Source organism: Artemia sp. Qi Xiang Cuo, chromosome 21 (genome assembly GCF_049724085.1).
Source record: "Artemia sp. Qi Xiang Cuo chromosome 21, ASM4972408v1, whole genome shotgun sequence".
Taxonomy (NCBI): domain Eukaryota; kingdom Metazoa; phylum Arthropoda; class Branchiopoda; order Anostraca; family Artemiidae; genus Artemia; species Artemia sp. Qi Xiang Cuo.
The window spans coordinates 18321189-18337384 of NC_142814.1; the positions used below are offsets into that span (position 1 = coordinate 18321189).

Here is a 16196-nt window from a genome sequence, read left to right on the forward strand (position 1 = left end):
TTCTGCTTTTGGACAATATTTATGCCCACTTATTTTATTTTCTTCATGAAACTAGAAATACTTCAGGACCACAGGTAAGAAATCCTCTACCGGTGAGCATTAAGCTTACATAAAATATGAACCAGTTCAAGAGTAGGTTGAAAAGCTACCCTCTGCGAAGTTAACAGCCATTCCCAAGATATTGCTTATATGCCTTTTTGACAACCTGGATGCATGTAACCTTTTCTATTTGGTTGAAACTCTCCCTAAACATTCCCTGAAAATTCCACCTTAATACATTTTGCCTCACTAGAAGCAATAACTGTAGTGGTAGTAGTAGTAGTAATATGCACATACTGCCTTTTGGTTAGTCCAAAATCAATCTCAACTTACCCTGAAAGTTCAACTTAATGCTGTAAGGATTAGATTAGATTTCTTTTTCTTTATACGCGAAGTTATAAGTATTTAAAAACAACCCATGTAAGGATGGAAAGAACCATCGTAAAGAATCCAATCGATTTCCCCCATGGTTAGAGAACGATTATTAATATTGTTTCTGTAGATTGGACTCATTACTTATCATCTTGGACTCATCACTCATCTAGATCACTCATCTTATCTTATATGTTTTGTCTTTTCAGTTTTTGGAAATTATTATTATTATTTAAACTTTTAATTATTATTATTTAATTATTATTTAAACTATTTTATTTTTATTTAATTTATTGATTAAATAGAGCTACAAAGTTGAATTTGAATTAGCAACACACTCAAAGTCATTACAAGAGCAAGATAAGTTTTGTCCCTTTTCTCTGAACATTTTTTTCTATTTGAATAGCCTACCTCTACCCTTATGGTTTTAAGGTTATCACGGTTTCGGCGTCAGATACAACCTAGTAAAAAACAAACTCTAGCCCATAGTAACCAAAAATTTTAAAAACACATGTCACATAATGGTCACAATATAACCTTTTGCAGAAACAATGAGCAACGACTCGCTGGAAAACGATACAAAAATTGTATTGATAAATATAGCCTTTTCACAAAATACATAGATATTAAACAAACCAAGATTTCAGGGTTTCCATAGTCTCAACAACCCATCTTCACTATATGTCGTAATCAGATTCTGATGTGGATGATGGTGCATTCCTATAACGTCTTGGTCGTGTACCTACAATAAAGTCCATTATACTCAAACAACAGGGAAACAGAGCGTTTATTTGCAATAAATATGGTGACTCAAAACTTTTCATTAGTTTTCCTGATTCAAAATGAGATATAGGCACAAAAGGTAAATATACAAGGCTATTTGGCTTCTATATACAATACATGGCTATATACAGTACATGTGGAAGGGCAATGGCATTATTCAGCGACGCAAGATATTTACGGCAGAACCGATGTCTGTTACCAATAATTGACCCGTACACAATCCGGATAATAACTTCTACGTGGCGTACAAGGAACGTCCCGGTGGAGCAGAGGCTTCGACTGATTGATAAACCAAGGTAAGTTAATACTCTCAGATGCTTTCACAATTGAATAGCCCAAAGGGATTTCTTCTTCGCAGTGCCCCACATTGAAAAACAAGACGGCAGATTTTGACACATTAAACGACCAACCTACATTGTTATATTCCCTATTCAACACATAAAAATTCTTCGATAGTCGATCAGCGGACCTGTTCAAATTAAGCAAGTCGTCAGCATACGTCATCAACGAAACATCAATCCCTTATGAAACAAAAGACGCAGCTACTTGGGCATACTCTGACAATACACAAGTTTAGCCCTTGTTTATACGCTTCTAGAAGGATCTGCGCGTGCACCGACGAGTCAAAAGCCCGGCTCGCATCAAAAGAGCCAATAGATAGTGGATCACCCGTTGCCTCAGAATCAGACAAAATAGCAGCAAGGATGAACAGAGCATCAGTGCAACCGAGCTCTACCGTAAAACCAAACTGGTGGTTTGGCATTTGGCAACAATGTCTAAAATTTGACAATATAAGCATTTCTAAAAGCTTGTCTGAAACTGGCGACACAGTAATTGGGCGATACGAGGAGCATATGTTAGCTGGCTTCCTTTTTTTCAGGAGGGGCGTAATTTGCCCTGTACAGAAAACATCGGGTACAAAACCGACTACGAATACGATCTGGTACAATAATGTTAACATCAAGGAGGCACACTTGTGCCTCTATAAAGAGGCGACCCACCACAATGTTAAGCTTTTTCAGGTCCTAGAGGTCGCAGAGAGACGGCGGTAATCGAATTTTGTAGCCCAAGCTCAAACTAAGAAACTTGCAAAATTTCATCCTCCTCCGACTTTATCTTCATGGGGTAAACTGGGCCGGAAGTTTGGACCCTCCCACCACAGCCCCCCTTTAACGTGGTCCGATTGGGCTGAAATTTAGAGGTTAAGCTTTCCTAGGGCCCGGGAGCTTATCTTCAAAATTTCAGCTCAATCCGATCACGCCTTCCCTGTTTTCAAAAAACCAAATATAGCCACTTAAAATTCATCATTTCTTTTTTTTTCTTAGCCACGCCTACAGGCCACAGTTGGCAACGGATCCGGTTGAATGAGGACTCATTTGAAGCAGATTTCGACCTGTTAGGGCCTTTTGATATTTTCAGACCGAAAAAATTATCCCCCGAATTTACATTTACGAAAAACCTTGTTTTCCTATATTAGCCCATGTTAATTTTTCCCACCACAACCCCCCTTTAACGTTGTCTGATCGGGCTGAAATTTAGAGGCTAAGCTTTCCTGGGGCCTGGGAGCTTATCCTCGAAATTTCAGCTCAATCTGATCACTCCTTCCCTGTTTTCCAAAAACCAAATATCAAGTTTTGCTTGCGTCAAAAAGATTCATCACTTCACTAAAAAACAATTACAATTAGTTCTCTTTAGTGTAGCGGTGAGACTTCTGGGTGTCGGTCGGAAAAACCGGGTTCGATTCACTTATATATAAAATTTTTTATATACTTAATTTAAATTAAAAAAAAAAAATTCAGTTTATTTTTTAGATTATTTGAAAAAAATTATGTTTTCTAAGGAGTTAAAAAAAATGAGTTGCAAGGTGGACACTTAAAAAACCCTGTCGAGAAAGAAAAGAATAATACACAATCATCTAACAGTTAGTCAAGCAATAATAAGTAATAAACTGTACAAAAACGTGCAGAAATTATTTGAAAAAAACTACGTTTTCTAAAGAGTTAAAGAGGCTGAGTTACAAGGTCGAACCTTAAAACGTAAAGGTATTAGGAGGCACAGTTGGGGGGCTGCCACCCCACAAACCCCCCGCTTTCGCAGCCTTTAAATAAAAAAAAGTTTTTTAAACTGAAAGTAAGGAGCGACATTAAATCTTAAAACGAACAGAAATTATTCCGTATATGAAAGAGGCTGTGCCCTCCTCAACGCCTCGCTCTTTACGCTAAAGTTTGACTTTCTCACAACTCTTTTTTTAAACAATAAAAACTTTAGCGTAAAGAGCGAGGCGTTGAGGAGGGCACAGCCTCTTTCATATACGGAATAATTTCTGTTCGTTTTAAGATTTAATGTCGCTCCTTACTTTCAGTTTAAAAAACTTTTTTTTTATTTAAAGGCTGCGAAAGCGGAGGGTTTGGGGCGGCAGCCCCCCAACTGTGCCTCCTAATCCCTGTACGTTTTAAGGTTCGACCTTGTAACTCAGCCTCTTTAACTCTTTAGAAAACGTAGTTTTTTTCAAATAATTTCATACAAAAGACGAGTACCATTTACTAGGTGAAGTGCACACAAACCGTCAATTCCGCCTGATTTTTCTTTTTTCAGCCTAAAGGAATTTGCAGTTACATCCGAAACAGGTACGGTAAAGTCCGGAAAACTCGAGTTTGATAGCAAACATTTAAGTTGTTCGGTATATAGTCTAGCTACACTGGGATTCGCGCCACTAAACTTGCTCGTAAAGTAAGCTCGCCAGTCATCTGGATCACTAGGCATGGACTTAGGCGTGTTTTGGCGGTCTTTCATGCAGTCTTTCAATAAACGACTTGGATCATTAATTATTCTCTCTGTATTGTCATTTTTCACATTCGTGCGATGCTGCTTGAGGGCTTTCTAAAATTTACGTTTTGTGTGTACACGGAGACAATTCAACACACCGGATTTAGGACGACCACTTTCCCTCCACACTGAAAACCAGAACTTAGCATCTTGACATGCTTTCACTAGCTCTTGATTCTTTGAGAACCCCGAGATTCAGTACCTTTACGAATTTCCTAATAGGAATAGCAGCCTTTTCTGCGGTTAGTAGTGCGTGGGTGATTTCAGCACAGTAGGCATTAAACTGTGTTTTAGTTTCCTGGATATTCCTTTGTACGTTGGCTTGTAGTAGACTAAATGGCACGTTGATCTTCTGAAGCGTCGTGTCAAGCAATGTCCAATAAAGCGGGAAGTCGACGTTTGACCAATCTTTTATTTCATGCCACTGTGAAGTACTTTGGCCTTTGAGATACATACATTAACACATGCTTCAATTGGGATGTGGTCGGCGGAGTGACTTTGAATTAGCACGCTCACTGTGCCACTCACGTTTGGTGTGCGACATGGTTTATATTTGAGACTGAACCATTAGTATGTACAAACGTGAAATCTTCGTCTTTTTGAAGCACACGATCTATTATTGTTCACAATATTGCTATCTATTATTACACATCGCTATTATTTTAACGAAAATGATCTACAACTGAGGGCAGACACGCTATGCACCAAATATTCTTGAAGGATTTCGCTTGTCCTTAATATAATTTTGATTATATTTTTATTCTCAAAATATTCGTCTCATCCGCTTATAATCATTTAACTCCGACAATAGAGATTAGTAATAATCACCTTTTGTTAGTACTCCTGACACATACAAAAAGTATATAAAAGTATATAAAATCTAAAAATTTTCTCTATAAAAATATTCAACTTTCAAAGCAACAATGTTAAGGTGTGCAAAACCTACTTTGAAAAGTAGAAACATTTTCTCCGAGTCGAGCATCAGTTTTTTTCTTTTTTTTTGCTCAATAAAAAAAGTAAAAAAAGGGAAAAAATCTTATTCATACACTAAACCTAACTGAGACACTAGCTGAAATCAATACTTTTACAAACACATTGAGAAGGAATCAAACAAATACCTCCAAAGTTTTCTCAAACTTTCCAGTATCGGTTATACAGTACACAGGGTTTACTTCTATAGAAAAATTCCATGATTATATATATATATATATATATATATATATATATATATATATATATATATATATATATATATATATATATATATATATATATATATATATATATATATATATATATATATATATATATATATATATATATATATATATATATATATATATATATATATATATATATATATATATATATATATATATATATATAAATCTTCAAAACCCATCTATAAAAATATATAATTTTCAAAGCAATAATGTTCAGGTGCCAAAATTGTTTGGGAAAGTAGAAAAAAAAATTCGAGTCGAGCTCCAGTCTTTTTTTTCTTCGTAATGAGTACCTTTCACAGAAAAAACGGGAAAAACTCTTATTAATACGTTAAAAATAATTAAGACGTTAACTGAAATCAATGCATTTAAAAACACAGTAGAAAGGATTTAAATACCTCCAACGTTTTTTCCAACTTTCCAGTAAGAGTTGAAAAGCAATACACCACATGATCTTCACCAACGCAATAGATCCATTCGCCACGGGGTGAAACAACGCAGGCAACGAAATCACCCCCTTCTCTTTTACCTGACGTGAATGACCTCACTATCTAAAAAAAGTGAAAATTTATTTTAAAAAATGAAAATTGCACATCAAACTCAACATTAACTAATTTCTGTCAGTCAATAAATTCAGAAAGGAGCGACTCAGAAGTCAAATCAATTGAATCCAGAAAAACAGACAACAATCAACAACACAATTAAATAAAGACTACGCGAGGGCAGTTTACTATTATTCAAACTTTTTTGAAAAAAAAAACGAAGAAAGAATTGATGCCTTTTTCTACAATTTCTTCTCTAAAAATAAAATATACTTATATGGAAACTAATCCACTCTTAATGAGACAAAACGTACAAATACTTTTAACTCAAAAATCCCTCCTATCTACAAATGATCTCAGCGATTTCAGAGATCATATTATAGATGTTTCAAATTTGAGGGAGCAACATTGCACAAATTCAAAAGGTATTTCTTCTTTTGGCATTCTCCCCCCGCTGTCTCAATGAAAGAAGGAGCATATGCATGAGACGGGAGCTCCATTAACCCTTTTTGCTCTTGGTAAACACCAGTCCTGTGTCCCTTTCATAAAAATCACGAAAAATAGTCTAAATTAAATCCTAAGATAAAAACAACAGAATTTCAGTTCAGGAAGAGAAATATCACAAATTCAAAGGGTATTTCTTCATTTGGCATTCTGATTCCTCAATGAAAAAAGAAATATATGCATTATACGAGAGTTAAATAACACTTTTTATGCTTTTTACGCTAGTTTCCTTCAACTTAGCGTGAGAAAAGACAAAGAAAAGTGACAGAATAGTTGAGAAATATATAATTTGGGCTATATATTTGCATATTAAGAGGGGTGGGGGTAAAGTATTTGGACAGTGTGAAATCAGAAAACAATTCTTAATTGATAATATCAGAATATTTGTAGCTAACACATTTTGCATGCAGACCCACTGTACTTTACCCCTCCCCCCTAATGTGCAAAAATATAGCCCAAATTTTTTTTCTAAAGTATTAAATTTTTATCATACTTAGGTATATTTTATTAGGATGAACCTAACTTCACTTCTTGAGCGGTAAGGTGTATATCATACAAGTTCCCTCTTTTGTTTGAATCTCTAAGTAAAATAGCAACCTTGTGTCAGGTGTTCTACGAAGTTTTCTTAGAGATAAGAGGCCAATTCTTGGACAAAACTTGAATTTACAATTTCATGGTTTTTTTTTTTTTTTTTTTTTTTTTTTTTTTTTTTTTTTTTATTCTTTTAGTGGTCCTTATTTAAATTCAAGAAGCGATCTCTTATGAAAATCTCGAAAAATAGTCTAAAGTAACTCCTAAAAAAGAAAAAAGAATAGAATTTAAGTTTTGAAACCCGAGACCAGTCAAAGCGAACTAGCATACCTATATAGTCGCCTATATCAATAACACCCAGCCACTCACTAATCTTTAGCTGAAAATAATCCCATGGCGTTCCGCTGTAGGAGCAAAAACGAGTTAAATGAGCATTGCTCATCATAGCGTTAGTACATGTAACTAAATTGGAAATCAAATTAAATCAAATTAATTACGTCAATAAATCTCAATAAATAAAGTCAATCAAAATCACCTAAAAATTAATTAAAATAACAAATAAAATTAATAATTCAATAAATTAAACCAGCCACGAATTAAAATTACAGTAGTTTTGGTAAGCCTACACTGTTCTGTCTCATTGCTGGGGGATAGTACTTAAATTTTCAGGATGCTTTTTTCTCTAATTCCTTATAAAAGAGGAAATGCTGAGGTTTTTTGTCTTTTCCTGTTGTCCACCAGGCTCAGGTGCTAGTTCAGAATATAATTTAAAAAAGGAAAGGTACCTGTTTCACCCCATCCATAATGACAACTGTACTTTATTTTTTGCAGAAAAAAAATTGTTGTTTGTAATAATTAATTGTAATTGAATAATTAAGTTAATTTATTTAATTAGTTTTTAAAAGGGATGGTAACTGTCCTTGCATATTCTTAACACAAAACTGCATTGTTTTTTTTGTAGACAGCAAATTGTAGTCTGCAATAATTAATTTTAATAATAAATAATATACTTGACTGAATTTAATTAGATTATCGAGTTAACTTAAATTTAATGATTAATGTAATTTATTTGATTTGCTTTAAAAAGGAAAGGTGCCTGTCCTTGCATATTCATAACTGTACTGTACTAGTTTTGTTGCAGACAACAATTGTTGGCTGCAACACTTAATTTAAGATTAATTTAATTTAAAAAGGAAATGTACCTGCCCTTGCATATTCATAATGACAACTGTACTAGTTTTGTTGCAGACAACAACTGCTGGCTGCAACACTTAATTTAAGATTAATTTAATTTAAAAAGGAAATGTACCTGCCCTTGCATATTCATAATGACAACTGTACTAGTTTTGTTGCAGACAACAACTGTTGACTGCAACACTTAATTTAATATTAATTTAATTTAAAAAGGAAATGTACCTGCACTTGCATATTCATAATGACAACTGTACTAGTTTTATTGCAGACAACAATTGTTGGCTGCAACACTTAATTTAAGATTAATTTAATTTAAAAAGGAAATGTACCTGTCCTTGCATATTCATAATGACAACTGTACTAGTTTTATTGCAGACAACAATTGTTGGCTGCAACACTTAATTTAAGATTAATTTAATTTAAAAAGGAAATGTACCTGTCCTTGCATATTCATAATGACAACTGTACTAGTTTTGTTGCAGACAACAACTGTTGGCTGCAACACTTAATTTAAGATTAATTTATTTTAAAAAGGAAATGTACCTGTCCTTGCATATTCATAATGACAACTGTACTAGTTTTGTTGCAGACAACAATTGCTGACTGCAACACTTAAATTAAGATTAATTTAATTTAAAAAGGAAATGTACCTGTCCTTGCATATTCATAATGACAACTGTACTAGTTTTGTTGCAGACAACAATTGTTGGCTGCAACACTTAATTTAAGATTAATTTAATTTAAAAAGGAAATGTACCTGCCCTTGCATATTCATAATGACAACTGTACTAGTTTTGTTGCAAACAACAAATTGTTCAGGATTCTTTGGCAGGGGAATTATACTGTTGACAGTGACATCTAATACTGTGCCTCCGCCTAATGTCTTAAAGGTGGCCGTACATTCACCTGACTTGAGACTCCAAATTTTCACTGTTCCGTCACTGGAAGCACTACAAGAAAAAGTATTTTGCTACAATTTTATGCGACTACGGATAAAAACTAATGAGACCTGAAATAGGGAGAGGGGTTCAGATTTTGAGACTACATTTGATGATTTGACAAGTTTATCAATAAGAAAACGCACAAAATACAACCACGAGGGCAACAAGTGTCGTGGCTTGAGCCACTCTTATACAGAAAGGCCTATAAAACACAATAGATAAGGTAATATTTGTTTTTGGAGGGGAAGGGTCGTTCAACATTATCGTCTCTCCCTTATATCACTTTATGCGACTAAGACAAATCAAATACGGTAAGAAGGGAAGAGAAAGATTAAGAACTATGTGCCTTTATGTTGTTCCTAAGATATTCCTAAAAGATAATTATTTTTAAAAAGTGCGATTTGTGTGTGTTTGTTTTTACACTTCCACCCCCCCCCCCCCTCTTGAAAAATCCCTGATATTCTCTTCAATCTCTAAAAAAAAGCTAAGAAATTCCGTGTCAGAAGAGGGTTTGCTTATACCTCCAGGAATTATCCATCGGATCTCCGTAAGGAACACTGAAGACATATAGACCTCATAGAAAAATCTAGCAAGCAAACACCCCCTCCTCCTTTAATTTGGGCTGTTTGCAAGTTGCCCATGGCAAGAAAAAAGCATGGGCATAAAAGAAGGCACTTTACGGTTGGACCAAAGAGACACATTTTGTAAAAAATCCTCTGCTTCTTCCCCTTCTCTATTAAACCCAGACCTCTGTCCACCCATGTCTACAAAGACGATTTGAATTTCATTAAAACAACTTAGAAAAATACTCACACAATAATGGAACTTGAAAAGAGAGTACAAGTTGAATCAAAATTTTCAAGCGTTTAGTTTTTAAATAGAAAACTTCGCAATTTCACAAACAACGTACGAAAACTCTTAGTTCTAATATTATTAACTAATTTTCAGCTTAAAAATGGGTCACATTTCTTTTTTTATGTACTTTCTGATTAGCTATTCACATCAAAAAGTCAGAAACGTATGAAACAGAATTTTAGCCCACCTTTATGACAATTCACTGTGAAATTAGAATATTAACAATATGAACTACAGAAACACCGATTGCATACAAATAACATAATTATCAATAATTATCACTAAGGTTATGAGCGAACTAAAAATAAGAAATGTTAATAATAAAGAAATAATTAATATTATAAAATAATAAAATTATAATACAAAATATTAAATAATATAGTAATAGTACGATAATATAACATAAAACAATTCTATATGATTAAAGGAAGTAATAATTATTATCACAATAAACTATAATTAATAATGAAGAACAATTAATCAGCAAAATTGGGAAACAGCAACGTTGGGTCACTAGTATTGTTAAAATTTAATATAGGATGTGTCATGAAAATGACAGAAGACGGGAATTATTAAAAATTTTAAATAGGAAATTTGAAACGAATAAGATCTCTCTCATGAAATAAAACTAGAAAACAAATAGAAAATAATAGCACTAGGAATGAAATAATGTGAAATAATAGGAACTGATACCCACTTACTGTTAGGCTATAAGGGGGCTATGGGTTTTTCATCAGTACAGTAGTGGGTGACTAGAGAGGAAAACTATTCACAACCAAAAGAAACAAAAATATAGAAAAACTGGTAAAATATTCTACTTAGATAATGAAAAAAAAAACCTTCCTTCTCTAGTATGATATAAGTCTGAATATTTCAGCTTCACGTTCGGAAGCCTTTATCAACGAAAAAGAAAAGAAGAAAAGAACAAAACAAACTGAACTAAAATAGACAAAACAGAAAGAGCAAAACAAGAAAAGGGAAAAAACCACAAATATAAATAAAATGAAATGAGAAATGAAAAAGGGAAAATTTAAATAAATGAAAAAAAAGACACTTCTTAATAACGTCCGTTAGGATAACTCAACTTTTTACAAATCATAATTTATAAGGCAACAATATTTGGACTTTTGTTATTATTAGTGAACAAAAAAATTCTGCTAATTTTTATTGTCTTACTGAAAAATGATCCCCTTTTTTCTGTATTTTTATTTCGTTGTAAATGGAAAAGCAGTGGTGTCTAATCAGAGGCAGAGACATTGCATGTTATGAAAATGCAGCCGAATTACATGAACAATATAAAATTAAGGGTAAAGATCCACTAGAGCCATTTATAGCACAGAAGACAACGGAAGGATACCGTCAACTTCTTGTGTGTGATCAATAGGATATATTGTGCCATCAGTAGGATACTATTATGCCATCAAATAGGATAAAAGGATGAAGATCCTACAGAGCCGGTTACGGCACATAGAGTGTCGACAGGATACTATTGACGCCTTATGTGCCATAAACAATATTATGTCATCAATAGGATCCTTTTGCGCCATCAAATAGGATAAAAGGAGAAATATCCTCCATGGCCCATGATGGCACGTAAGGTGTCGCAAGGCTACTGGCAATGTCTTATGTGCCATAAATAGGATGCTATGTGTCACCAGTAGGATCCTACTGTGTCATCAAATAGTATTAAAGGATAAAAGATGAAGGTCCTCCGGAGTCGGTGATGGCACATAAGGTATCGACAGGGTACTGTTGACGCCTTATGTGCCATCAATAGGATTTATTATGACATCAAATAATATAAAAAAAAAATGATCCTCCAGAGTCGGTGATGGCACTTAATGTGTCGGCAGGCTACTTCCAATGTCTTATGTTTCCTAAATAGGACACAATGTGCCACCAATGGGATCCTACTGGGGCATCAAATAGTATAAAAGGATAAAAGATGAAGATCCTCCAGAGCCATTGATGGCACACAAGGCGTCAACAGGTTACTCAAAGTTTTAGTTATTGGAACTTCTTTAAAGGGACAGGTAGCAAGCCAGTTGCCCAACCTTGTGGCAAAGGGAATCGAACCCCAACAAACAGAGCATTAAACCACTGTGCTACCACAGGTTTTATGGATATGCTAAGAAACTGAATGGATCCCCCTTAATTATGAACCCTGCAGATTATCTTATGGTACGATTTCTAGGACAGTTTAAGCTATCAATCTATTAGTTTTTTATTAGCCTATTCCGTTTTATCTATTTTTTTTTATCTTATTTAATTTATTTTCCAAGTGGAAAGCAGGCCAAACTTGATCTGCTGTGTTCGAGAAGGCGTTCGAGTCCAGGTACCGCTGGTTATTTGGTTTGAAACGCGAGTCACCGGTGTTACTCTGTAAGCTCAGCCTGAGTTGACCTAGCTCCAAACATGAATATAAGAAGTTTTGGGGGAAAACATGGCCAGCGTCGGAAGATTTGCCCCAAAACCCCACATAGCCCTCCTGGCAATTCTATTTGTTTCAGTGGCATTATGTAAAGAAGTTCTATTCATTCCCTCTCTAGCATTTGGATTTGCACCTTCTTCTAGGAGGCATTGAACTGTTTGAAAACGATCTTTTTCCGTTTCCACGTGCGGTGATCAAGATTTGAAGAAATCTTGGGGGAAAACATGGGCAGCGTCGGATGATCCAGTCATTGAGTCAGGTGCCTTGATGATAAAATATGTTATTAACAGCAGCAGTTATTATTCTTGCATGGCATTCCAACACCCCCCCCCTGTGCTGTGGGGTGTGTGGGGGGATTTGCCCCAAAACCCCCCACAGCACTCCCGACCTAAGGCTTAGAATAGTTACCTGCGCTACGCGGACTATTGGTCAGCATGTGAAATGTATGTGTTATTCTATGTAATCTAATTTATTTTATTTAGCGTATCATATTATTTTTAATTTTTATAATTTTATTTTTTTAATTATCTATTTACTTTGTTTATCATTAACTATTTATTAATTTAATATCATTTGTCCAAAAAAAGCGATGTACCTGATAATGTAATGGTTATCTGATGAAAAAATCGCTTCATTAACAAATGACGAATGCCCTCGAAACTCCTTTAGTGTTTTGCCAGATTTCAGCCCATGAATACGAATAGTCATGTCAAATGAAGACGTCAAAATTTGCGAATTGTCCTTTCCGAAATGAATACTGGTAATACCTTTCGAATGGGCTTTCTCAAATCTTCTTAAACACTGACCCGTGGTAATTTTCCAAACTTTCACCTGTGAAAGAATATTGGTCGCACATTAATTACAAGAACAAAAAAGAAAAAAAAAAAAGAAAAACGTAATAGAATGGCTTGAACTTTATAGGAAACGAAAACGGGAATTAATTAGTTAATTTTTTTATTAATTTTTTCAGGCTATGAAATATCAATGGAACCGAATCAGTAAAACTTTTGGATAATTTGTAAAAAAAAAAAATTTCGGGGGGGGGGGGGGTAAAAAACATTAAAAATGCATCAAAACTGTGTTTATAATCATTTTTGTTATGTTTTTTTTTACGAGTCGGACATACATTTCGGGATTATCCAGGGCCGTATCAAGAATTTTTTTTCGGGGGAGGGGGTACAAAAGATTTTTTCCGGGGTGGGGGGGTAAAAAACATTAAAAATGCATCAAAATTGAGTTTATATTTATTTTTGTTACGGTTTTTTACCAGTCGTAGAACCATTTCGGGATGTTCAAACCCCCTAACCCCACCCCTGGATACGGCCTTGCCTATAGGCTTGTGATTCTGAAAAACCTCACCACTTTCGATAGGACAGCCGTACCACAAAGAGCAACCTTTTTGGTAGTAAATTTTTCTGCATTTATACTTTTTGAACTAACACATTTACAAAGTTTAGGACTGTAATAGCACAAATTTGACTCAGTACTTTGACAGGAGGATAAAAAAATGTGAAAGTGCACTTGGCCAGATTGGCTTCTAAAAAACTTATATAAGATAATATTTATTTCAAAAAGACTACCATCATACGCTCTAAGAGAGCTAAATTCACTTCTTACGTCCAGCAATACAAAAAAAAACAACAACAAATAATTTTAATTCGTTTTTCACTAATTAAAAACTAAACTAATTAAAAAACTAATTAAACTAATTAAAAACAAAGCGTCGATCCACATTAAGCTGTCAAATACACAAAAATGTTCAATTTTAAAGAAATTAGTAGAATATTTCACCCAATAGAGTGTGAGAAAAACCATGGAGGGGATTGGATTTACTTATTTAAATTTCAATCATATTGGGGCGAGGGAGAAAACCTTCTTTCTCTTTATATGGAAAATTTCATTAAGGTATAAATAGAGCATTTAGTGGAGGCAGAATGAGGGAGCCAGGGTTAATCAGGGGGGGGGGGGGGGGGAAAAGGGAAAAGCGCATTTGGTAGGATTTGGTTTGGATCCTCTGTTAGTATAACAAAGTCCTCAAGATATTAAAGAGGTCATTGTAAATCTTAATTGCGTATTTCCTATGGTTTCACGTACCCGTTGCATTGCGTCATAAGACTATTTTCAGATCTGAAGGTTACTGATCGGTTGGGACTTATGGACAATTACCGATTAATTAGTTTTTATTAATTATTAACTATTTATTATTAATTATCATTAATTCATAATTAATTATTATTATCGCAAATAAATCATTTACGTTGTACGATCAAAATCTGTACTTTAGCAATTTCAAATATTTAATATCACAAAAAAAACTTTAACACGGAGGAAAGTCAAAGATTTTTTCAGCAATTTTTTTTTCAGTTTTCAGGGGGGGGGGTAGGGAGGTTGAACCCCCCCCCCCCCACCCCCACCTCTGAAACGTTTGTCTGACTCGTACAAACAAAAAGGAAATGGACATAAACAAATTTTTTATGCGTTTTTGACCTTTTTATGTGTGACCCCCCCCCCCCCCCGAAAAAAATCATTGTGCAAAACACCCCCCAAATAAAATTCACTAAAAATACCGAAAGAGGAAAGTCAAAGAATTTTTCAATAATTCTGTTTTCAATCCTTCCAGACTCGAAAATTTGGTACAAAAGACGTTGCCTGCTACCAATTTCTACATGTCAGAAACTAGGACATGGCCCATATTGGGACAAAATCACACTAGGAAAATGATTAAAAGGGACTAAGAGCCAAATGAGAGATTGAATACCTTTTCGGATTGGTTCGTCAGGGCCAAAAAACTAAAAATGAAAAAGTGTTATGTTTTAGTGACACATGAATGTATCTTAGTACCTTTCCATCCTGACCTCCAGAAGCGAGCATTTCCGAATCCCGACTAAATGCAAGACAAAGTACTGCCTCTTCCATCATCATAAAGTTGTCCTAAAAAAAGAAATCAAAAATTAAAATCAAAGAAAGAAATCGTATAAAATGAAATCACATAAAAGAAATCATATAAAAAGAAATCATATAAAAATCCTAAAAAAAGAAATCAAAAAGAAATCAAAGAAATCAAACTGCCTCTTCCATCATCATAAAGTTGTCCTAAAAAAAGAAATCAAAAATTAAAATCAAAGAAAGAAATCATATAAAATGAAATCATATAAAAGAAATCATATAAAAATCCTAAAAAAAGAAATCAAAAAGAAATCAAACTGCCTCTTCCATCATCATAAAGTTGTCCTAAAAAAAGAAATCAAAAATTAGGCAAAGAAAAATTGGCAAAAATTAGCCAAAAAATACAAAATTAGCGATCGTTTTTGCTAGTAGGTTGTTTTGTGGTCACCACTGGCCAAGGGAACAGATTGCCATGCCCAGAGGTTACTGTCATTGGTCATGTTCTCTGCTAGGGACGATTAGACCTTTTTCGAAATTTTGAATGGAGCATGTTCTCAATCAGTTTCTAAGTCATAACATCAAGGAATGTCCAAACACATTCATAGAACGAACATTTTCTAATTAGCCTGAACTCTGACATTTTCAAAGAGAGACCACCTACTCTTATTATCATTATTTATTAAAAAGTCAAAAGGCAAATGAAAATGGAAAACAATCCCAGCAAGAGTCTCAAACAGATCTTAGGTAGAAACCAAACAAGGCCATACCCAGGATTTTTTTCGGAGGGGGTTTTACTCAAATATTTTTTTTCGGAGGGGGAGGGGGGTACACAAAAACAAACCTCAAAAAAAGCATACAAAATTTGTTTATATTCATTTTTGTTACGTTCTTACGAGTCAAACGTTTCGGGGGGGGGGGGTTGAACCCCCTCCTCTGGGTACGGCCTTGAAACTAGATAATCAGAACATTTATGGAATTAATTTTTTGTGTGAGTTTTCCTTATACACTTGAGAACAAAGAATCTTATCATAAGTACGGTTCCTAGAAAAAGAAAACAATTTTAATATAT

General features: G+C 34.3%; 1 protein-coding gene across 1 annotated transcript in view; it reads right to left on the reverse strand.

Moving 5' to 3' along the window:
* Nucleotides 1-983: 983 nt before the first annotated feature.
* Smu1 (Smu1 spliceosomal factor) overlaps nt 984-16196 on the reverse strand; it is a 52447-nt gene continuing 37234 nt past the window's right edge. Inside the window, exons 6-10 of the mRNA XM_089106667.1 lie at nt 15083-15172; nt 12837-13072; nt 8772-8964; nt 5642-5794; nt 984-1153 (exon numbers count right to left, since the gene is read on the reverse strand). Coding sequence (XP_088962793.1) covers nt 1055-1153; nt 5642-5794; nt 8772-8964; nt 12837-13072; nt 15083-15172 — 771 coding nt within the window. The 3' untranslated portion in view covers nt 984-1054. The remainder of the gene's footprint in view (nt 1154-5641; nt 5795-8771; nt 8965-12836; nt 13073-15082; nt 15173-16196) is intronic.